At 35.6% G+C, this 21,201-nt stretch overlaps 6 protein-coding genes across 6 annotated transcripts in view; 3 read left to right on the forward strand and 3 right to left on the reverse strand.

Moving 5' to 3' along the window:
* Positions 1–4,450: 4,450 nt before the first annotated feature.
* On the forward strand, positions 4,451–8,288 carry LOC21392432 (protein LOW PSII ACCUMULATION 1, chloroplastic). The gene is made up of 9 exons (XM_010092507.2): positions 4,451–4,715; positions 5,327–5,430; positions 5,940–6,075; positions 6,287–6,518; positions 6,693–6,850; positions 6,939–7,127; positions 7,288–7,388; positions 7,704–7,800; positions 8,066–8,288. Exons 1-9 carry the CDS (start codon positions 4,473–4,475, stop codon positions 8,138–8,140), a joined length of 1,335 nt encoding a protein of 444 aa, XP_010090809.2. The 5' UTR covers positions 4,451–4,472; the 3' UTR covers positions 8,141–8,288.
* Positions 8,289–11,155: 2,867 nt separating this feature from the next.
* LOC21392433 (rapid alkalinization factor) lies at positions 11,156–11,561 on the forward strand. The gene has a single exon (XM_010092508.2). It carries the CDS (start codon positions 11,164–11,166, stop codon positions 11,518–11,520), a length of 357 nt encoding a protein of 118 aa, XP_010090810.1. The 5' UTR covers positions 11,156–11,163; the 3' UTR covers positions 11,521–11,561.
* Positions 11,562–12,463: 902 nt separating this feature from the next.
* On the reverse strand, positions 12,464–14,816 carry LOC112090501 (heat shock factor-binding protein 1-like). The gene is made up of 5 exons (XM_024161949.1): positions 14,602–14,816; positions 13,952–14,005; positions 13,437–13,460; positions 13,320–13,362; positions 12,464–12,876 (listed from the first exon to the last, which is right to left on the reverse strand). Exons 1-5 carry the CDS (start codon positions 14,602–14,604, stop codon positions 12,731–12,733), a joined length of 270 nt encoding a protein of 89 aa, XP_024017717.1. The 5' UTR covers positions 14,605–14,816; the 3' UTR covers positions 12,464–12,730.
* Positions 14,817–15,365: 549 nt separating this feature from the next.
* LOC21392434 (dol-P-Man:Man(5)GlcNAc(2)-PP-Dol alpha-1,3-mannosyltransferase) lies at positions 15,366–19,261 on the reverse strand. The gene is made up of 13 exons (XM_024161939.1): positions 18,926–19,261; positions 18,805–18,839; positions 18,581–18,718; positions 18,152–18,220; positions 17,758–17,915; positions 17,606–17,672; positions 17,448–17,501; positions 17,122–17,210; positions 16,773–16,889; positions 16,364–16,497; positions 16,157–16,235; positions 16,006–16,062; positions 15,366–15,747 (listed from the first exon to the last, which is right to left on the reverse strand). The coding sequence occupies exons 1-13, from the start codon at positions 19,065–19,067 to the stop codon at positions 15,576–15,578; spliced, it is 1,311 nt and encodes a 436-aa protein (XP_024017707.1). The 5' UTR covers positions 19,068–19,261; the 3' UTR covers positions 15,366–15,575.
* A 187-nt stretch (positions 19,262–19,448) lies between these two features.
* Positions 19,449–20,252, forward strand: LOC21392435 (translocator protein homolog). The gene has a single exon (XM_010092510.2). The coding sequence runs from the start codon at positions 19,584–19,586 to the stop codon at positions 20,187–20,189; it is 606 nt and encodes a 201-aa protein (XP_010090812.1). The 5' UTR covers positions 19,449–19,583; the 3' UTR covers positions 20,190–20,252.
* A 141-nt stretch (positions 20,253–20,393) lies between these two features.
* LOC21392436 (uncharacterized protein P8A3.02c) overlaps positions 20,394–21,201 on the reverse strand; it is a 1,858-nt gene continuing 1,050 nt past the window's right edge. Inside the window, exon 4 of the mRNA XM_010092511.2 lies at positions 20,394–21,036. Coding sequence (XP_010090813.1) covers positions 20,716–21,036 — 321 coding nt within the window. The 3' untranslated portion in view covers positions 20,394–20,715. The remainder of the gene's footprint in view (positions 21,037–21,201) is intronic.

Raw genomic sequence — 21,201 nt, forward strand, 5'->3', positions numbered from 1 at the left:
AGTGTATGTATATATATATATATATATATATATATATATATATATATATTTCTTTTAAGAATGTGCATGCATATATGTTAATATGCTAAGCTTTTCTTGTAACAATATAATATTAAAAGGAAACATAATATTACAAACTACCAATCTAATATATATAAGGGTAGTTCCATACATATATATCTCTTAGTTTTAGCTTTTTTTCACAATTTATCCCTTTATTTTTATTTTTTTTTATCATGCCTAAATTTGAAAAACTTGTTTAAATTTCATTCTGGCTCACTTTGTGGATAAAAGTAAAAGACAAAAATACCCTTATAATGAATTAATTTTTTAGAATCATTTTTTTCTTGAGAAAATTTTCTAAAGATTAAACATAAAAACCTAGATCTTTTTAAAAAAAAAAAAATTATGTTTCATATGGTTGTTTTTTTAAATGTTTACCATAAAGTATAAACTATATATTTAGAGACATTTTTATCTTCTTTTCTTATTTTGTTCATGCATAAAGCGTACGTAGATGAATTAAATTTTTCAAATTCAAAACATACATTTGTAGTTTCCAAAAATAGATGGATAAATTGTAAAAAAAAATGTTAAAAGGTATAGTTTTGTAATTAGTAACTCATATATATATATATATATATATATATACATGCCATTATATATTGCATACATTATCTCTTTTCCGAAGTGGGAATCATCTTGAAATTAATTTATCAAAAGTGAAAAACATCGAATGATCGAGGAAAAATATGGGTTATTGAAAGAAAATACATCCATCTAGATTTGAACTTTTACCTTATCCTGTTCTGATCAATGTCTGGTGAAACATTCACATGGTATTTCTTTTGAAGCGAGACAAAACGACCAAAGAGGAAAAGAGACTTTAATTATATTCATAGTGCTTCCGTGCAAGCACTATAACTCTCAAGAAAGACATATAGGCAAACCCTTTTGAACACAAGAAAAATGAGCCAAAGCAGATGTACATAGCAAACATATATGTGTGTGTATTATATATTGGAAATCTGGACGTGGCGATCTGTACTGTTTGTCTATAAGCATAGGGAATATATAGTAATGTAGCCATATATAGAGGCAATATTCTATTTCTTGTTTTAGGGTGCTCTCACTTTGGCTATTTCTTTTGTCGACCGACGTCGATTTGTGACCAATATGCAGCGAGACATATGCATACACACACACACACACATATCATGTATATGCATTCTTTCTTATGCAACTACTTCAGTGGCTTTCACTTCATCTTTCTTGGCATTGTTCTATGTCATTAAAATCCTTTCTCTTTCACGCTTTTGCCAGAGTATTAATTTGCTAATTTGGCTCATTTGAAATTTCGTTAAAATGATTTTGTGTAGTTACTTAAACTAGAAGGCAACAATAGAAAGCATGCGCCATGAGCCATCATATATATTGTTTTGATTCTTTTTATTATAAAAATTAGTTTTTTAATACTATGATGATTAGTATTTCTTGTTCCTGTTTTATGTGTTGGAAATTTGGAACATACGCTTTCGACGTTACATCTAATCAGCGTCAAAGTGAAGCAAGTTTCTAGCTAGCAGGAATCCAAAGACTTTTGTTCTCTTAATTTTAATGGTTTAAAGAAACTCCTTTTTCATTATAAATATTCGCATAAACTGCTGGCTATTTATAGCATATCTTTTTTTCCATTTAAAGAGGTGTATTTTCTGTCTTGTCTTGTTAATGTCTAACTCATTTAAATCTCTACTAATGATCTGTAAAATCACAACTTGGCCAAAGAGCTAAGAAAAGATTACCCAAAATCAATAAATTTCGAGATACACGGGCTTGTTTATAAACAAATAAAGTTTGGTTGTACGTACTTGGACCTAATATATTGACTAAACCTGACAAAGCGGGTAAATTTTGAAGAGATATACTATAATGTAATCCACACATAATCTCATGCCATTAATGCTATATCCAAATTAAGCACTTTTTTCCTCTTTTTTCTTTTTATTCTTTCTATTGTTTGCAAAGAAGAATAAACTAGTTTCAGACTTCTGTGCATATAATCTTTATATGCACAGTTTCATTAGAGACTATATATGATACCTTGCACACATCATATATATATTACAATACCAACTACCAACATCTTGTTAATTTGACGATGTTTCTCGCTTTTAACCTCTAATTACATAATATATTAGCGAAAATTCAAAAACTTTTGTCTGTTGTTTTATGTGCATTCAAAACGCCATATCATTATAGTTCGTCTTTTTTTCCCCATTCTTCCACAAAAATCACATTTTCTTTTTTCAAAAAAGAGAATGGCTATATGCTCTCATTATAGTACTTTCGATTAAAAGAATAATTGGCAATATTGATATCTCTGAATTTTTATTTACCCAGCACTTTTGCTCCCTTATTTTATTAGGTGCTAAGGACTATGTAATTTTGACCAATTGACACTGATCCACCAAAACTTTTGTTCACCAAGCTCTTTGTCCCCCAGTAATATTTTTGTTAGGCACTAAAGACCCGATTTTATTGTGAATTTAGCATTTATTACAGATCTTATGACGATTACATCATAATGAGTCATATGACACACATGCAAGTGGTCGCAATTAAGGGTACTATAAGGAAAACAAAAAATAAAATAAAAGAGGACTAAGGTTTGTAAGTGAAGCTATTTGCAACTTAGGTATTTGGTTGTGGTTTAATGATCAAATCGAATAACCTCGGGATCGGGTTTTATGGTGTCCAGAGTCACATTCATAGTACCAATGTCAATTCACAAGTTTATCATTCCTCATTCCATTTTAAAGTGTTCTAAGTTCACAAGTAACCATAAATAGTTTAAGATACTACACGGTCTTCTTTTTACAATTCCACAATTCAAGTTTGCAAGTAATCGTATCAAGTTAGCATGTAATCATGTTCAGAATTCTTCTCCCAGCATAGTAAAAGTTCCTGATTCAAGGAGGCGTTTTTCAAGTATGAGTTCTAAGTTGGATTTTTTTAAGTTGAACTTTTGGAAAATCAGCAGCAGATGATGGATGCAACTATTTTCAATGGGCAATCCTCATTTAAAGAAAACTATTATTGGATTACTTCGATGAATAAATGAGCTTGAAACATCTTGCACTCAATTTCAGAAATTATGGAATTGCTGATTTTTTTAGCTTTAGCAGTATATCAGCAATGGAGAGTGTGAAAAGTGAAAAGCTGGAAGGAAAAAAGAGCTTGAGCCGATTGAGGAGACGAGTGAATCAAGGGGCAAATTTATAATATTCTTATTTTTCTTGTTTTATTTGGTTTGACCTCATGTTATAACATAGGTGGCCTAGCAGCCAAGTAAAATTGTTTCTCCGACTAAATCGGACGGAGAAAGGTTGCCACGTCCAAATTCCCCTAGATTTGGTTTGGAGCAAAAACCAGAGAATGCTCAGAGTAAAAATATAATACTGATATCGAAATGGAAATATAACATGTAATAACATTATATATTAGAGTACAAATAAAAATAACATATTAAATATATTATCATCACACTTTTTAATATCAAATATACAATTGATATTAGCATTTACGTCAAGATACGGTCTAAGACTACGGAAGAAATAGTGATGACAATTAATAAAAGGAATTAAAGGACAGTGGCATGCAACATGCCAAAAACGACACAAACATAGATAAACAAACGACAAGTCGTATGAGCACGGGTCCTTGGCAAGCAACATCAAGCAGGGAGTACTAGAGCTCTAGCGTCAATAGGCAAGCAACATGAGGGATTTCCCCCCCTAAAAAAGTACCCCTTAACAAAAAGCATGTATGTGTCACGTGAATTTATTATTTTGATGGAAATTAGTTTCTATTATCAAATAAGTGTGCTTCATTAAAATAATTCGGGTAAAACTCCATAAGCAAGCAAAACTATTTCCCAAAAAAAAAAAAAAAAAAAAGAGAAACTAGTAAAAAGAAATCGTTTGACTATGTGGATTATGCGTTGCCAATGAGCAACTCAGGCCCGTTCACTTCACCGATTCGAATTTATAATTAGAGTTGAGATGTGATTTTGTATGAGAGCTTTTTACTGTAGCAAAAAAGTTAGATGTGACTGTTTCTGAGAACTTTTTACTGTAATAAAACTTGAATTCTAAATTCAAATCAGCGAAATAAACGGGACCTCTATTTATTTGGAGGTCCCACCACATGAGGTCCAGGGATAAATTCACGTCGGGACAAAAAGAGTTTTGCGTTAGTCAATACATAGCGGACAAAATGCAAGAAATCTGAGACGTCCGCACCTCGGACTACAGAATTTTCAACACAGTGAACGGTGAAGATCTCTCGAAATGAGAGCCATGAATCGTGATGGCAAGTGGCACGTGGCTTTCCCACAACTTGTAGACCGTTTGGATAGATCGTTGATGGTGTTAGCGTCTGTGAATTTTCTATCTGTCTCTCCCGAGCTCTCCATGGCTGTGGCTGCTCTGGCTCTGAACCAGCAATTTCTCTGCTTCACAACCTCAAAAACAAGAACACTTCCATGGCTTCCCATAAGAACTTCTTCCACAATTACCCACTTCAAAATCCAAAAGAACAAGTCCCGTCTCTTGTTTATCTCTTGCTCTTCTTCTACTTCTCAGTCTCCTGAAGCCAAGACAGAGACTGCCGAGTCTTGTGTCAACTTGGGTCTCCAGCTTTTCTCCAAAGGACGGGTATTTTTCAAAATTTTCTTCCAATTTTTGGGCTCTATTATAGTTTTTTGTTTTGTTGTATTATGGTTCGAGATTTTTTGTATATGTCATTGTTGAAAAGTTTGAGACTTTGCGCTAGTGGAACTTTTGAGACTTTGCGTTAGTGGAACTTTCTGGCTACTCTTAAGAGCTTGATTTTTTTTTTTTCTTTGATGGATTGTTGAGAATATAGTTTGATGTTGTCGCCATCTGATTTTTAGATGATACCTTCATAATTCGTACTGTAATATTTCCCTCAGGACGGTAATGGAAAGAAAGGTAATGGGACTGAAAAAGAAGGTATAGAAATAAGAATGGGGAATGGGATTGATTCTGAATCTTATCAATGTAATTACTAAAATTTCTTTTTACATAATTAAATAATCACTAGCTTATAACATGTGAACTTTTCAAATGGTACATAAATGAATTTGTCTTTTATTTTCTTTAATTGGGAATCAATACTAAGGGTGGAAGGATTAGCATTCCCTTTCCTTATCTCCTGTGTAGCATGGGTCATTCGAAATAATCCTAATTTTGTGTGTGTATATGTTTTCATATGAAATAAATTTGATGCCTTGCCCTTCCTTCAGGTTAAAGATGCATTAGTACAGTTTGAAACAGCGCTTAACTTAGACCCTAACCCAATGGAGGCTCAAGCTGCTCTGTATAACAAAGCTTGTTGTTATGCATACAGGTATCTATCTCATCTTTTTTTTTTCCTTTCTAAAATCATCTTTTACATTTCCTTTTAGTTGACAGTTTCCCTCTTTTTAGAAATCAGCAACCATATCGAACATGGACTTAGAGCCTTAGAGGGTGTCTTCCACCGAAATGAGAATTAGGGTGATTCATATAAGTTCATAAAACAAAACTATATCTTTCAGTCTATTCAATTTAGTGCTTCCTTGGCAAGGGATTGCTTTCTGAATAACCACAGAACATATCGGGTCTGGAATTCGAACTAAGATTCATCCAACAAAAGCAAGGCTATGCTTATGTGGAATGATATTAAACCTGATCAAGTCTTTCAATGTCTGTTTACGTTTACCAAAGGGTGCTACTTGTGAGACCTTGGTTTATAGACTTGTCTTACTCCTTGATTGTTTTATTTGGAATGCAAATGTTAGATTCACTTTCGAGAAGTCCTTTCTATGTTGATGAATCAACGTTTGTTGTTTTTCTCCTTTCCCCATTTTGAGGTAGAGGGGAAGGAAAGAAAGCTGCTGAATGTCTTCGTACTGCCTTGAGAGATTACAACCTCAAATTTGGTACAATTCTGAATGACCCCGACTTGGCCTCTATTAGAGCTTCGCCTGAATTCAAGGAGTTGCAAGAAGAGGTTTGTGGCTAAACTTTATCGCTTAATGTCTATTGTTATGTTGCACGTCTTTGTAGATGAAAAAGGTGATTTTCGAGGATACTTGTCTCTACAGTGAAAAGTTTATCTACCTGTATGTTTTGAAGTTTTGGAACATGGAAGTGATTTGATCATGTTGAATCCTTGTCTATTTTAGGAACTATACTTAGAAAGTTTATGTCATATGCCACAGGCTATACTCGGTGGGGAAGATATAGGCTCCAGTTTTCGAAGAGATCTTAAACTCATTAGTGAAGTCCAAGCTCCATTTCGTGGAGTTAGGAGATTCTTTTCTGTGGCATTCTCAGTGGCTGCAGGAATTTCACTGTTTTTCACTATCCCTAGACTATTTCGTGCAATACAAGGCAGTGATGGTGCTCCTGATCTCTGGGAAACTGCAGGAAACGTTGCCATTAATGTTGGAGGTAAGTATTAAGCATTCATATTCGTGCAAAAATATTTGCTTATAACCATACTTTGATGAGTTTCCTATGAGATGTCATTTCCATTCGGAGTCACTGTGTTGAGTGTGTTTGTTGAATACATCTTCCATAACTTGCTTCTCAACATGACTAAGCTTTTGAATCAGCAATCTGTAGGTATTATTGTTCTAGTGGCTTTATTTCTATGGGATAACAAGAAAGAAGAGGAACAACTTGCCCAAATAACTCGTGATGAAACTCTATCAAGGTTGCCTTTGCGCCTTTCCACTAATCGGGTTGTTGAACTCGTCCAGCTACGGGACACTGTTAGGCCTGTTAGTACCAACTTTGGTTTATGTTTATTTTTGATTCATATCCAATTCTGCAATCCTCTGTAAATACTTCAATCAAGCTTGGATTTAGGTTATTTTAGCAGGGAAAAAGGAGACTGTTTCTTTAGCAATGAAGAAGGCAGAGAGGTTCCGGACTGAACTCCTTAGACGCGGTGTTCTTTTAGTTCCCGTCATTTGGTGTGAAGGTAAGGAGCCACAAATAGAGAAGAAAGGCTTTGGGGCACCTCAAAAGGCAGCAGCTTCTCTTCCCTCCATTGGGGTAAGGATTTTAAGGCATCCATTAACGTTATATGTTTGTGCTTGTGTCTGTCCATACAAAACAAGGAGCAAGAACAAATATATTTTAGCAGAACTAGATGATAATACTAATATTATTTACGATAGAAGGTTTTCTTCCTCACTGACACTGTCTTGTACAGGAAGAGTTTGCGAAACGGGCTCAGTCTATAACTGCCAAATCGAAGCTGAAAGCTGAAATTCGATTCAAGGCTGAGGTTGTATCACCAGCAGAATGGGAAAGGTGAAACTAACCTACCCATATCATATTTGCATTTGCTTCTTACGTTTAATCCGTTTCATATTTGTGATGACTGAAAGGTGCGATGGTGTATTTGTAGCTGTGAAAGAAGCATTGCAATCTGATAGGGTTACTGACTTTCATTTTGCATCATATTTGATTTTTACTATACAGAAGTTGGTATATTTTCACTTTTAAAAAACTTTTAAAAGTGTTAGCCTGTTGTATTGCATCCATATCAGAACTACAAACTTTTACAAACTGAAAGTTGATGCATGCTTCTAGCTAACGATTCTAGTATCCCTTTATCTTTTTTAGGTGGATAAAGGATCAACAGAAATCCGAAGGAGTCACTCCTGGTGAGGATGTCTACATAATACTGCGGTTAGATGGGCGGGTACGAAGATCAGGGAAGGTAATTCCATACGCTAGAACACTTTGTTGCTCCTCACAAATTGCTGTAGAACATGGAATTGACGACTTCTCTAGTCCAGTGGGAGTGAAACCGTGGGCATGTTACAAGTTAAGAGTTATAGGAATAACCAAAGCATTAACAATCTGGTGTTCTATGAAAAGTACAGAGATAGTCGAACTATAAACATATTTTTTGGGTTTTTCTTTTGTTATTTTTTTAACCGTATGATGGAATCATTAGTAATGAAATCCGTTCCTGTTTGCAGGGAATGCCGGATTGGCAACAAATTGTACAGGAGCTTCCAGAAATGGAAGCATTGCTAAGCAAGCTAGAAAGATAAAAACCCTCTTGTGTTTCCCAACAGTTCGACGGTTACATTTTGCTTCCTGGAATTTTTAAGAAGATCTACACACCAACATGTAAAACATATTATTGTATAGTTACACTCTTCATCCAAATTTTGATATATTGAAGAAATAATTATTGATTTTGACGTGAAAATTGTTTGGTCCATCTCTACGGTTGCTCATATCAGGGTTTTCTGCTTTGGACAAACTATAAAACCCCCCCATGAACTTTGTCACTAGTATCGTCTTGTCCCCCCCCGCCTTTTAAAATATGCCAATACAGTCCATGAAGTTGACAATTTTGGTCCTTCCATTTGTTTCCCATGGAAAAATGGAGGGAAAACCTCACGAGCAATCACGCGCCAATATGATATGTTGATCGGACTAACGTTGCCACTTTAATCAAGTTCAAGAGGATCTCATTGGCGCATTTGAAATATCAAGGGAATAAGTTGACATTTGACACTAGTGACAAACTGAATTTTTGTAACGTCCTTTTTTTCCCCTCCTTACTAGAGAGGATATCACCAGGCAATACATTGGATCTCACCACGATGTCCCAAACCGCTACGCAGTTCTTTTTTGCTTCTTTTGTTTGGATTCTAGAAACTAACGCCATCTTGAGAAATTAAAACCTTTTCTCTTATTTTCTTTCTATAGGATTTCAATATGAACTCCCGGCTTATGACATAACAAATAATACTTGTTTCTCCTACTTCTTGGTCTTCTGAAATGGGTCCATGCTACTAGATAGATACCTTGGGATATGGGGGTCAATATAAAATGAACTCACACATGCATGACCAGCTAAATTTCAGTTTAAATGCATATTTTAAAAGAGTTTATATTATATTATATTATTCATAAGAAACTTTAGTGACTCGAAGTTGTTGAAGTGCTTCTTGGCCTCATGGAGCTTTTTTCAATTCAAAACCAAAATCAATTCCTACACCACATATAATTACATAACATACTTGAAGGAACTACTATGATTAAGGGATCCTATAAAAACGACACATTTTTGTAGATAAAGTCAGATTACATAATATGAATGTACTTAATAGGATAACATGCTTTGAATTCGAACATTATTAATCAACTGTCCAAATAAGTGGTCATTCTTTCTTCTTTCCTTTTTTTTTTTTTTTTTTTTTTTTTTTTTTTTTTTTTTTTTTTTTGGCTGCTGATTCTGGTAGTGGCTCATTTCATTTTCTTGGTTAGGTGTTGAGGAGGTTTCAACAATGTTCAAGTGTTTTTCTTTGATGCAATTGGTAGGTGTTTGAATTTATGGAAGAGTCGTCTAACTTATAATCACATTCATTGGAAAAATGAGCCTCAATTTTATTAGATTAATCTTCCCTTATCTTTTCTTCTCTTCTTGGATTAGGTTTAGTGTGTTATTAACTTTAGTTAATTATAACTAGTATTGTTAAAGAAACCACATGTTAGGATTTAAACCCCCAAGTGGTTGAGGTTGTTGAGTACATGGTTTAAGCAGTGTAAAATCTAGATGTTCTCTTAGGCCAACTAATTAGATTCGTCATTATCCATCTAATTACATCCCGATCTCTTGTGATTTTTTGTAAGGTTCATTTGGAGAGTTGAGAGAACGGATATAATTTGGGAGTATTCTATGGCATGGTACAATAATAATAGAATACAGTTCTAAACCGACATATCTTCATAAAATGTTCTAAAATTATTTACTTGTCTTAATATGATTCAAATGTAATATAGCCATTAAGAATTGTATTATACTTATAAGGTGTTTTTCATACCCTTGTATATTCATTGTTTACATGCTAAAAAAAATGTTGCTGAATTAGTGGTTGGATAATCTGCAACTTTAGAAGGAACGAAGCTAAAGAAAAAACACTAGTCTGTCCCTATATCACAATCAAGTATGATGAAGAATAAAACGAAAGCATGACATATAATCCACCGCCATTGCAAGAGTTCAAAAGTTCATTGTCTCGGTAAAATCCCCAACTTTTTCTACAGTAGTCTCATTGTCCAATTTTCAGAATCTAGTTGATAATAACATTATACCATCTCTACTGTCTAGACTGTCCCTTAACAAATTCCATGAAATTTCCTTAGGACCGACCCCACAACCTTACCCTATTCCAATGACTTTAAATGCCCGGTATTTTACCTTTGTCATGCTCATGAGTACCAATTTAACAGTTTCCTATGTACTAAAAAACAAACAAAAGAAAACAACAATTCAAAGAATTTTGATGGTTTTGAAATGCTATTTGTGCTTGATGTCATGTCTTTAAAAGATCCTCTAGAAACATACATTGGTCAAGCACTAAACTGCCCATAAAAAAGTGAAGGTTATTTTCACTGAAGGCTCTGAGAATATTTACTTGTGTCACTTTGATCATTGACATTTAGTATTTTTAGAATATACAATTTTGACCAATCTGATAATAAACTATTTATTCTTAAACGTTATCTAGCAAGAGAATGATACATGAGGGCTTTAAGAGAAATAAAATGGTAAAAGGCAATTAGTTTTGAGAATAAGTATAAAATATTATATATATATATATATAGAGAGAGAGAGAGAGAGAGAGAGAGAGAGAGAAGGAGAGAGAGAGAGAGATTTGAAATATCTGATTTTTTTTTTCCAATTTTATGTCTCTTTAAATACTCGTGTATTATTATTCTCAAAAAAAAATAATAATAATACTCCTGTTTCATTCTCATGTTAGATTTCATTTGAAAATAGGCAATTTACTTATAAAGAGGAAAAAAGTATATATTTCAAAAAGATTAGGATAATTAGACCTTTAAAAGTTAATATTAGGTATGGAGGAAAATAACCCAAAGACTCAAGTCCAGTGGGGGTTTTCGTAAATATACACAAAAGCAATGTCGTTTTCTGCAAACTCAACTACTTTAAAAAACAGGTTGCCAACCCTCTCACTTTGTCCCAAGTATGTCACATACTCATGTGCACCTTACAAACTGCAACAATAATACTTGACAACATACAAAACTAAAAAAAATGGCCAACTTCTCATCCACTTTGCTAGCCATGTTATTGTACACCACAGCTCTGACAGTCGCCTTCTCCGCCGTGGAGGGGAGCGTCGACCACCGGCTGAGCTGGCTGCGCACAATGAGCAGTGGCGGCGGCTGCCGTGGCTCCATAGCCGAGTGCATGGCGCAGAACGATTTCGACATGGAGTTGGAGAGCAAGCGGCGTATCTTGGCGACCTCACAGTACATAAGCTATGGCTCACTGCAGAGGAACACTGTGCCTTGCTCTAGAAGGGGTGCTTCCTACTACAACTGCAAGCAAGGTGCTGAGGCTAACCCCTACAACCGTGAATGTTCAAGTATCACTCGTTGCCGTAGTTGAAGCTAAAAATTAGTGTTTCTTAAATCTGTTTCTTTGCTCTCCTTTTCCTTCTTTTCATGTTTGTGCTTGTTTCATGTTTTCTCTCATATATGTAAGATAACAGTTTGTAATAAGATTTCAATTTACCTCTACCACTATTTATTTTTTCTATCGTATCATCGTTCTATAGAGTTAAGATCTGTTATCTCATTTTCTTATTTCATTAGTTGTCTTTTCAATTAAATTTTGAGACCTCATATTTTGATAGATTCACCTTGTTTTTATTTTTTATTTTTTTCCCAAATGTTGTATATTGGCATTTTATAGGATTTATCTTTTCATTTAAGAAAATTAAAGAGGAAGAGGAGGGTGAGCCTGAATTGATGTTGTCAGATGTTGTTCCTTCTTTTCCTTTATTCGTTCTTCTTCTGAGTATATCTATGATTTTGCTTTTACTTTATTAGAATATAGATTTTAAGAACTCTAGAATGCTATTTTAGAATTTGCATATGGTGATAGGCACATCCAGAAGATATTGAAAGTTGCTGCCTTCATAGTTTACCAAATAGACACAAAACCTTATTTGATTTTCCTCAAAAGTTCTGACTAGAGTTTCTTAGCCAAAATCAAAAATAGATTTCTTTTTTTTTTTTAATACAAAGAAACTACTAGAATATTTCCGGGGGTTTTTTTTTTTTTTTTCTCTATTAGGTGTTTATCTTACTTCAAGTACAAGAGGCAAAAATCCTGATGGACTCAACCATAGTCACAGTTGGGAAGAGACTTCAGTGATCAAGGTTGAGTGTCCACAAGAATACCCCAAACCAGTAACCGTGGGGCACGCATTAAGTTTGTAAGGACTTTGTTTCAGATTTCTGAGAAGCAGGACAAGGACTCAAAATATATACTTCCACAAAAAACTGACCCGAACAACAAATTCCAAAATGTCAAAAAAACAAAAGAGTAAACTAATCAATGCCAATGCCCATGTCATTGAGAGAACTCCATACAAAGCTTACATCTGGAAAATTTCGTCATCAGAGTAACTGAATAGTTACTTAAAGTATGCTAATAGAGTGATGGAACATAAAAAATAAGAGATACAAACTAGCTGCAGTATTGACATAAGCACTCAAAACGTCACACTAACACCCGACTTCATTCCTCAACCACAATATGGTGGACAAAGAAAAGCTGACACGAAATGCAAAATGTGAACTTTGAGCCGAGTCTAAGCAGAACCCTCCTCCTGCTTCACGTCATCAACATTTGGCTTGGATGGGGCCATAGGAGATGGAGTACCCTCCATGCCCATCTCTGTTTTTAGTTCATTGATGCTCTGCTCCAACTCATTTATGCGGGTTCCCATATCATCGAGTGCATTGCAAGTCAAGGAAATATAATAAAACCATCTTATAATCGGTACCGCTAAAAAGGAGTAACAAGATTTCTAACAAGAACATAGCATACAAGCAATGACGCACATCATGAAAAATTTTATCATATACGCAAACATGTCAAAATTCAGTGAAATCCTTCTCACGGCTCTGTAACCCCTAACTTATATTTTAAGTTTCAAGATACGTCATGAAACTGTTTTTCCATGATTTGTATCATTTCCTATAACAATAACAACATAGCATAAATAAAGTTTCAAACTAGCTTGTGTCAGAACTCAGAACAATATGCAACGTTTTCTGCTAGAGAAAATATTGCAAGAACGGATAATGATTAAAAAAAATAGTTGGTAAATATTGGTCCTTTCTTTTGTTAAGAAACAATCCTGGATTTATATGCAAATTGTAGCAAGGAAAGGATATTCTTTGTCACAATAGAGTCAGACATTGCTTGGAACCTGGATTGCTGCAAAAAGAATACCGGTGAGTATCACTCAAGTTAATTGCCGAACATAAACTCTGAATAATTACATAACTCACCATTTGCTGAAGAAGATCTTGCACCTGCAAAACCAAAAAAAAAAAAAGTGCAACTCAGACATGACCAAGCTTTAGAAAGGAAACCACATCAACAATTTTATCAAACTAACAATTCCGACATCCTTGGACCACCTACACCAATGTTACTTTGGTGATTATTAGCTTGAAAATTATTATGGACTTATTTTTTTGGTATCTAGAAACCTCAAACTCACTTTGTGAGCCCAAGTTTGAAACCGGAGCCTTCTACCAAACCCTACAATCTTTGGAAGGCAGGAACCTATGAGTTTTCTCATATAGGTGCCCATGCAATGGTTCGAACCCTAGACCTTGTGGGAGCAAGCAGGCCTGACCATTATTATTAACTTATTGACTTCTTGATATTTAAAGGACACATGAAAAAAGCTTCCTAATCTATATTATCAACAGATTTGTTTTGTTATTTTGACTAACTCACAATGGGGTAGATCTTGACCAGAACAGACTTCAGAACAGTAACTAATAAAGATACTCACAAAAGCAGACATGTCCGCGGTGCTCTGCTTTGAATCTTCTCCGTTGTGTCCGTCCTGACAAGATTAACGGACCCAAAAAAAAAAAAAGGTGCGCAAAAAATATCAGTTTTAATACTCTAATACAAACTGCAAGCAACAATAAGAAATAAGAGCAGCGTCTGCCATCACAAACCAATTAATCCAACTGAAAATTCTGCTAAATCGGTCTTGAATAGATAGATTTAACCAAAAAACCACCAGATTAAAAAAGTAGGGATTTGCTATATCTTGGTTAATTAACGAGAACAACTTCGAAGACAGATTGATCGCATGAATAATTAGGGGGAAAAAACAAAAGAAAATGCGCATCAGTTGTAGAAATCACCAAAACTTTCAGGAACACATTGCATTATGGTTCCGAGAGCTTAAAGTTCAAAACCAGTAAAAACCCTAGCGGATTTGAATTCTAATCTAGGAAACGCATTTCATATTAAGCTGGAATTTGAATCTTGAAACCTAGGGGCCAAAACGAACAGGAAATTGGATCTTCCGTTCAGTGCAAAAGGATTTCAGCCACAAAACAAATACATAAGAGGATTCGAAAAGAAAAATAAAAAGATAGATTCAGATACGGATGAAATAGATATGAATATAGAGCGATCAACATTTACCATTTCGTAGAATTGCAAGATGATCTGATCTGATCGTTTTTGAATTTCGTTCTCACGATAGCTACGACACCAAAATGCTTAGGGGCGAGAAGAGAACTAGTGAGACTGAATGGAAATAACAGAACACACAAATTTTCCTTTCTTTGCTTAATTAATTTTCCAGATTGAAATTACACTTTCACCACCATGGATGCGCTAAATTGCTGATGCACCTTTCATTTGGAGAGAAAATTGACAGGTGCAAAAGAAAAATACGGAACGTGGACATTTTAGTCATTTTGGAAAGCTAAAGTGCCTATATGCCATGCGGAGCGCCAATTTTATTTAACTTTTGAAATGTTAGGCCCGAGATTTTACTAAACAAAAATCCGGCATTTAAAAAAAAAAAAAATCTGGCATTTCTTTTAGTTAAAATAATCCATCTACTTGGAACGATTCTACTAACCTCAATTTGTGAGAAATAGAGGACGTTTGGTTAGAGAATTCAAATAATGTGATTTGAACCATTTTTTATTTACGTGAATTTTTTATGAGAGAAAATACTGTAACGAACCATGAATCATGATTCGAATGGAACAAATCCCTCTACCAAACATCCTCTAAAATATCTTTAAACCACTAGATCAAGTGAAATAAGATAGGAGATGGTGGGAATTCTATTTAAAACAAGAAAAGAAAAGATAATCTATCTTTTTGGTTTAGAACAAACTTTTCATGTATCAGTAGTAGCTGGTTTTCTTCTTGAAGTTAAGATTCATAATCCAAACATACATAGCAAACATCGGAAAATGAAAACAAACAAGGAAAGAAAATAAGTTAGTTGTTCTCTTCTGTTACATATTCAATTCATAGGGGAAAAAAATTTGTCCTCTTTGTAGTCTAAATCTATATGATTAAATACACTTCCAAAAAAAAAAAAAAAGAGAGAAAAAAAAAAGGGGGAAGAAGGGAACAACAGAAAACATGAATGTATTTCATTCCTCCTTGTTTGTAGTCGGTTCTTTTTGGCTCACATAAGGATACTCAGATGGGGCAGTCCACAGACCAAACAGTATTACTGAATGGAGACAGAGCAGGAGGGCCGATAAGTACACATTTGACGGATACACGTTCCAACAGAACTCCACTCCTATAAACAAAATCAAACTGCAGAGTATGCACAAAATCAATCAGTAAATATTGGCTTTGTTTTTTTCCCAACTCAAATTCTACCGCTACAGTATTTTTTCTTATAAAAATTCAAATTCAACTTTTTTGTTACAATGTTTTTCTCTCACATACACAACTCAAATTCTTAACTTGAGTTGTGAAACAAACATACCCATTGTTTCCGAGGAAATCGTTAACTGGCAACTCTACTTGAAATATAACTAATGAATGATGCGCACAATTGAAACAACATACCGTAACAACGTAGGAAAGCTCGTCCTCCACAGGAGATATGGTAAGCTGTAGAAGTACCTGTAGTCACCAGATATACAATAATTAACTCCTCACGAGTCGATAAGCTGACTTTTAAACTTTCCTGCTACAGATTTGGTCTGCTGGAACTTACCATGAGTAGAATTGATAATGCAGTGATCGAGCGCATATAATGCCAATGAAGTTCCCAACAAACATTGTTGTGACGATATCTAACATTACCAAACCAGACTTCAGAATTCAAATAAAAAAGGAGGAAACAGATGAAAAGGAGTGTGATGCGGGGAACAAGAGGATGGATATACTACCGGCGTTTATAAAGAGAGATGCCAAAACTTACGTTCTGCCTTGAGAATCTTCAAGGCTTTGTGACTACTAGAGGAATTCTTCGAAGAGGTTGAACTTGCAAGAGCAAATCTTAACTTTGTCGAGGCAATTATAGAATGCAAAAAATTCAGAATCCCTCCTTCATGCCTACAAGTGATAATCACACACACACACATTCAGTGAAAAGACTGTTGATAAATGTCCAAAACCATCATTTAGTATATATACTTTATATAAGTTGCCCATACTTAGAAGTTATTTAGTAGATAGAGTACTAAAAGAATACTTCCCATACTTATAAGTTATTTAGTAGATAGAGTACTAAAAGAATTAAGTACTAGGATTTCCATACACTTTATGTCCACATTGCAAGGACTTTTGTTCTTTGCTCTGAAAAGAAGAAAATAAGTTTTTGAACTCACTTGCACCATCTATAATGAGCAAAAGCTATGAGCAATAAGAGGTGAGCAATCAGCAAATAGACTGCAAATGACTTCGACACAAAGATTGGCTCTGGAACAAACTTAAAATTAACTGACCTGAAGAAATGGATTGCATGTTAGTTATCCGCAGGAAAAATGCACGAAAAATTACACAATAAAATATGTGTGTGGGTGTGTGTGAGTGTGTGTGTGTGTGTCTTCAGCACATGTATTATACACCCGTTCCCTCTCCTGCAAATATACTGAAATCATTGTATAATCTATTCTAATCATTGTATAGGGAGGGAAAATATCCTGAAAGATCTCTTTACGTAGTCATTTAATGTACCAAAAATGGATGAAGACACGCCCGAGATTGAAGGCTCTTGATATGTACGAAAATGGATGAGATATGATAAAAGGCAGCCCCAAAAGTATCTGCAGAATCATTCACGAACGTGGGTAAACGAAAAAAAAAACCACAATCGGGGAATGCTCCTGATGTCCAACTCACCTAATCATGTTGAAACAATATTAAAAAACTCATACACCCAATTTCTGCATTTAAAGACTCGTGTACTCTGTAAATCATAATAGCATGAGTTTTAGAGCCCACAAATCCGAAAATTCATAAAACATTAGTATCTTGATAACAGAAAAGGTCGAGGAAAGCACCTGCACCAGAGCAGCACAAGCTAAAGCAGAGATTACTCCAATAATATCCATAGCCTGTAAAAGACATTGAAAAAACTAAATAAAAAACATAAAATTGAAAAAATAAAAGTTGTTTGAGCAATTTTTTCATAAAAAAACTATAGTCAAACAGAATGTACCTTTAACATGAGGAGTAATAGAGGAGGAGCATAAAGAAGCACATTCATCTTTATTGAAACAGCCCCACTATACAAACCAAAACAGGAAAACTTTTAAGTCTTTAACCAACATTATCTACCTTAATTCAAATGCATTGAGAAAGCCAATATACCTGAAAATGATCAACCCAAGATGCCACTTCTGGTAAAGAATCGAAGCCAGTGAAGCATGAAGGAGCATCATAGCAATACAGTCATTAAAAAGGCGGAGAACAAAAATAGAGTGCACTCGTTTTGATAGACAAAGCAGGCTAAGAGCCCACCAAGGAAGCTGCATGAAATTTTAAGAATAGCCCAAGTGAGTATCAGGTTAGAACCGTAGAAGAAGTAGATAAATAAACAGTACAGACAGATATAAAAAGCACGGAAAGCGTCTAATTTTTTTAAGATGTGCATGTTTCAAAACCCCGTTATCAGAAATCCACAAGGTTATAAATGTAAATCCTGACAGACTGACTAGGAAATACAATGTAAATACTGAAATTAACTGCGAGCCTGTTTTCATACCACATCGGTCTTCACGTAGATCACTAAGATGATTCCTAGATTTAGGATGTACAAAATGCCGAACAAAATCTGCAACCAACAGAAATCAAGAGCCAATAAGTAGATATAAAAAGACATTTAAAAAAAAACCCCCCAAAAAAACGACATGAAAAATCCATAAAAAAAAGGGATTTACTTCATCACATTCCACAATAACACAACATAACGTCTAAAATGGCTTGTATTTCATAAGTAACGCAATTTAATGGGGAAGAAAAGTATTGTATATCGGTAATATGATATATGTCACAAAATTCTTCCCATTTATCATGTTCTTCACGAAAATCCACTCAAATACCTCTCTCGCTACAGTAAATACCAACAAAAATACCTATTTGAACCACAAAAGAAAGCAAATTTATCCGCGAAAAAAGGGAACGAATCAAGTACCTGAGCTGGATAAACTTCTCCACCAGTAACATAACGGATTGCAGAATAAACATACAGAAACCCAGCTGGATAGACCAATGGCCCTGTGTCACCTTTCAAGTTCCCATAATCTCTTTCCCCGCCCAGAAACCCACTGACCTGAGGTTCAACGCTCATCAAAACCAAAAACCATACAAAAGAAAAAGGCGAATTTCTAAAGAATCGAGCTTGGGTAAGTGATCCACCTGAGACATGTAAGCGTCCCAATCTATCTTTGTATCTGAAAAGAAAAGGCAAAAATTCAATGTAATCGCGATGACAAACCGACATTAATGCGTGGGATCGAGGGAGGGAAGCTGATCTTACAAGGGACGTAAGCGATAATAAGGGCGACGAGCACCGCATCGGCGAAAAGCAAAGCGCCGGCGAAGACGAATTTTTTATTCCTGAGAAGTTTCGCCGCCACGCCTTCCGATCTCCGCCGTTGCGTCGCCGATTTTGCCGCCATGGCTGAATCGAATCGTCCTTAAACCAGGAAAGACGAAGAAAACGACCTCCGATCAAATGTGATGACTTATAAGACAAAACTTGGGCCTAACTGCGAACCTCCATTGGCCCAAAACGCAAAGATTGGGCCTTCCCAAAAGTTCTTGTCAGGGGTATTTTCGTCACTTCACCCTCTAGTGCCTCTTTTTCACGAACCATCGACGGACACATTTACGACGCTTCTAGTTCTTAAGATAAGCGAACGCCGATCATCCTCTATAACAGTTATCCAAGTGCTCGTCGCCCAGTTCCTTGTACGAAAAGCATTCGCATATTTACTGCCACGTGTCCCCACGAATACACCAGAACCGCCACGCGTAACGACGTTCTTTTTCCATCCCATTCCACTAGTTTCCATTTCCTCTGTCCACGCGTCTCTCAGTTTCTCGCTCGCCAAACAGAGAATATAAATAAACCCCTTGGCCTAAAACTCCTTCCATAATCTCTCTCTCTCTCTCTCTCTCTCTCTCTCTCTAATATGGATTCCCAAAATCTGAAGCAGCGAACGGCCGCCGAATCCGCTAATTCCGCCGCCGTCGAGGAAACCACCGCCGGGGATGATAAGATTAAAACCTCCAAGAGAAGCAGTAAACGCGGCAGGGCCAGAGCCGCGCTGGCCAAACGCGGTCTAAGGTCGTTGGCCGTTGCGGTTTCCGTATCGGTGGCTCTCACGCTCTTGGCCGTGTACTTTGGCTCCAGCGACAGCTATAAAAATACGACGGTGTCGAAGCCACCGTTTTGGTTCCCTCCTCTTTGGGCCCTGCACTTTACTTCCACGGCCTCTGCTTTCTTGATGGGCCTTTCGGCTTGGCTGATATGGACTGAGGGGGGCTTCCATAACAGTCCCACGGCCCTTTATCTGTACTTGGCCCAGCTCGTTTTGGGGCTGGTCTGGGATCCGATTGTGTTTGGGGCCGGGTTGAGTGTGGCCGGGTTGGTAATATGTATGGGGATGTTGGGGGCTCTTATTGGGTGTTACCAGGCGTTTAAGGAGGTCAACCCGATTGCCAGTGAAGTTATTAAGCCTTGTTTGGCTTGGGCTGCTTTTTTGGTGCTTGTTAATCTCACGCTTGTGTGTCTTTGAATTTCTCTTATATAAGTATAGTACTATAGTTGTATAATTAACAAAAAAATGTTATTTTGTGGATTGGGATTTCTTGTTTGCCTGCCGTTACGCTTGTGATATTTAAGGTAATGTTTCATAGATTGAGTCCTGTATCTTTGAATTGTGTTATTTTCCCATTGCCCAAATTCTCCCTTTTACTTATTGAATTGCATGCTAACTAACAAACCAACCTTGCACTTTTGTACTTGGTTCCAACTGCTAAGAAAAGTGTGGTTCTAAAACTTTAGCTTAGTTAAATAATTAAAGAGAGAGAGAGAGAGAGAAATCTTTCTTTTAACACCAAGCATAAGCCGGAAAATGATGCAATAGGATGACAAAACGATTAAGCAACTTCCACCTTTACAATTCATCAAAATTTTTAGGTTGAAAGTCATCCCAAAATAAAATAAATAAAAAAATAAAAAAAAAATCAACCTCTACAAGTTTTCAGCATGATAAATAGTGTAGTTGTGTGTGTAAGGTCCAAATATGGTGGTGAAAAGTGCTAGTCAACCTGGGCGAGCTTCCTCAGGGTAATGGAGATTCTCCTCTTCTGTTGTAATTCCTGCCCTTTCCACTTCTGAAATCCTGGCTTCCGATTTATCTCATGCTTCCACACATAGCGTGCTTCTCCATACATTAGAACCAAAGAACCCGGGGTCAGATAAACCGGAATCTTCATATTCATACTTTGAGCATTATCATGATCTTTATCACTAGTTGTTCCCTCATCAACTCGGTTGAAATGCATCACACAAGATGACTCTAGGGAGACGATAGCAATCCCATCTTCAAATCTCATAAGATCAACATGTGCACATATTCCCTATAGCAAATGCGTAATGACTTTGAGGGCAATTTTTATTATCAGATATCGGATCGAGAAATTTTGAATTTATGTTCAAATTTATGTTATGAAATGGACTATATATATATATATATATATATATATATATATATATATACACACACATATATATATATATATATA

Source organism: Morus notabilis, unplaced genomic scaffold (assembly GCF_000414095.1).
Source record: "Morus notabilis unplaced genomic scaffold, ASM41409v2 Scaffold650, whole genome shotgun sequence".
Taxonomy (NCBI): Eukaryota; Viridiplantae; Streptophyta; class Magnoliopsida; order Rosales; family Moraceae; genus Morus; species Morus notabilis.

Coding starts and splice junctions, on each gene's coding strand:
- LOC21392432 (XM_010092507.2), top strand. CDS start 4,473: ATGGCTGTGGCTGCTCTGGCTCTGAACCAGCAATTTCTCTGCTTCACA. Junction 6,076..6,286: donor TCAAGGAGTTGCAAGAAGAG/GTTTGTGGCTAA, acceptor CATATGCCACAG/GCTATACTCGGTGGGGAAGA. Junction 7,389..7,703: donor TCACCAGCAGAATGGGAAAG/GTGAAACTAACC, acceptor TATCTTTTTTAG/GTGGATAAAGGATCAACAGA.
- LOC21392433 (XM_010092508.2), top strand. CDS start 11,164: ATGGCCAACTTCTCATCCACTTTGCTAGCCATGTTATTGTACACCACA.
- LOC112090501 (XM_024161949.1), bottom strand. Junction 13,461..13,951: donor CCGCGGACATGTCTGCTTTT/GTGAGTATCTTT, acceptor TTGGTTTTGCAG/GTGCAAGATCTTCTTCAGCA. Junction 13,363..13,436: donor AAGATCTTCTTCAGCAAATG/GTGAGTTATGTA, acceptor TTCTTTTTGCAG/CAATCCAGGTTCCAAGCAAT.
- LOC21392434 (XM_024161939.1), bottom strand. CDS start 19,067: ATGGCGGCAAAATCGGCGACGCAACGGCGGAGATCGGAAGGCGTGGCG. Junction 16,890..17,121: donor CGTGTCTTCATCCATTTTTG/GTACATTAAATG, acceptor CCATTTCTTCAG/GTCAGTTAATTTTAAGTTTG. Junction 15,748..16,005: donor AGCTTTCCTACGTTGTTACG/GTATGTTGTTTC, acceptor CATACTCTGCAG/TTTGATTTTGTTTATAGGAG.
- LOC21392435 (XM_010092510.2), top strand. CDS start 19,584: ATGGATTCCCAAAATCTGAAGCAGCGAACGGCCGCCGAATCCGCTAAT.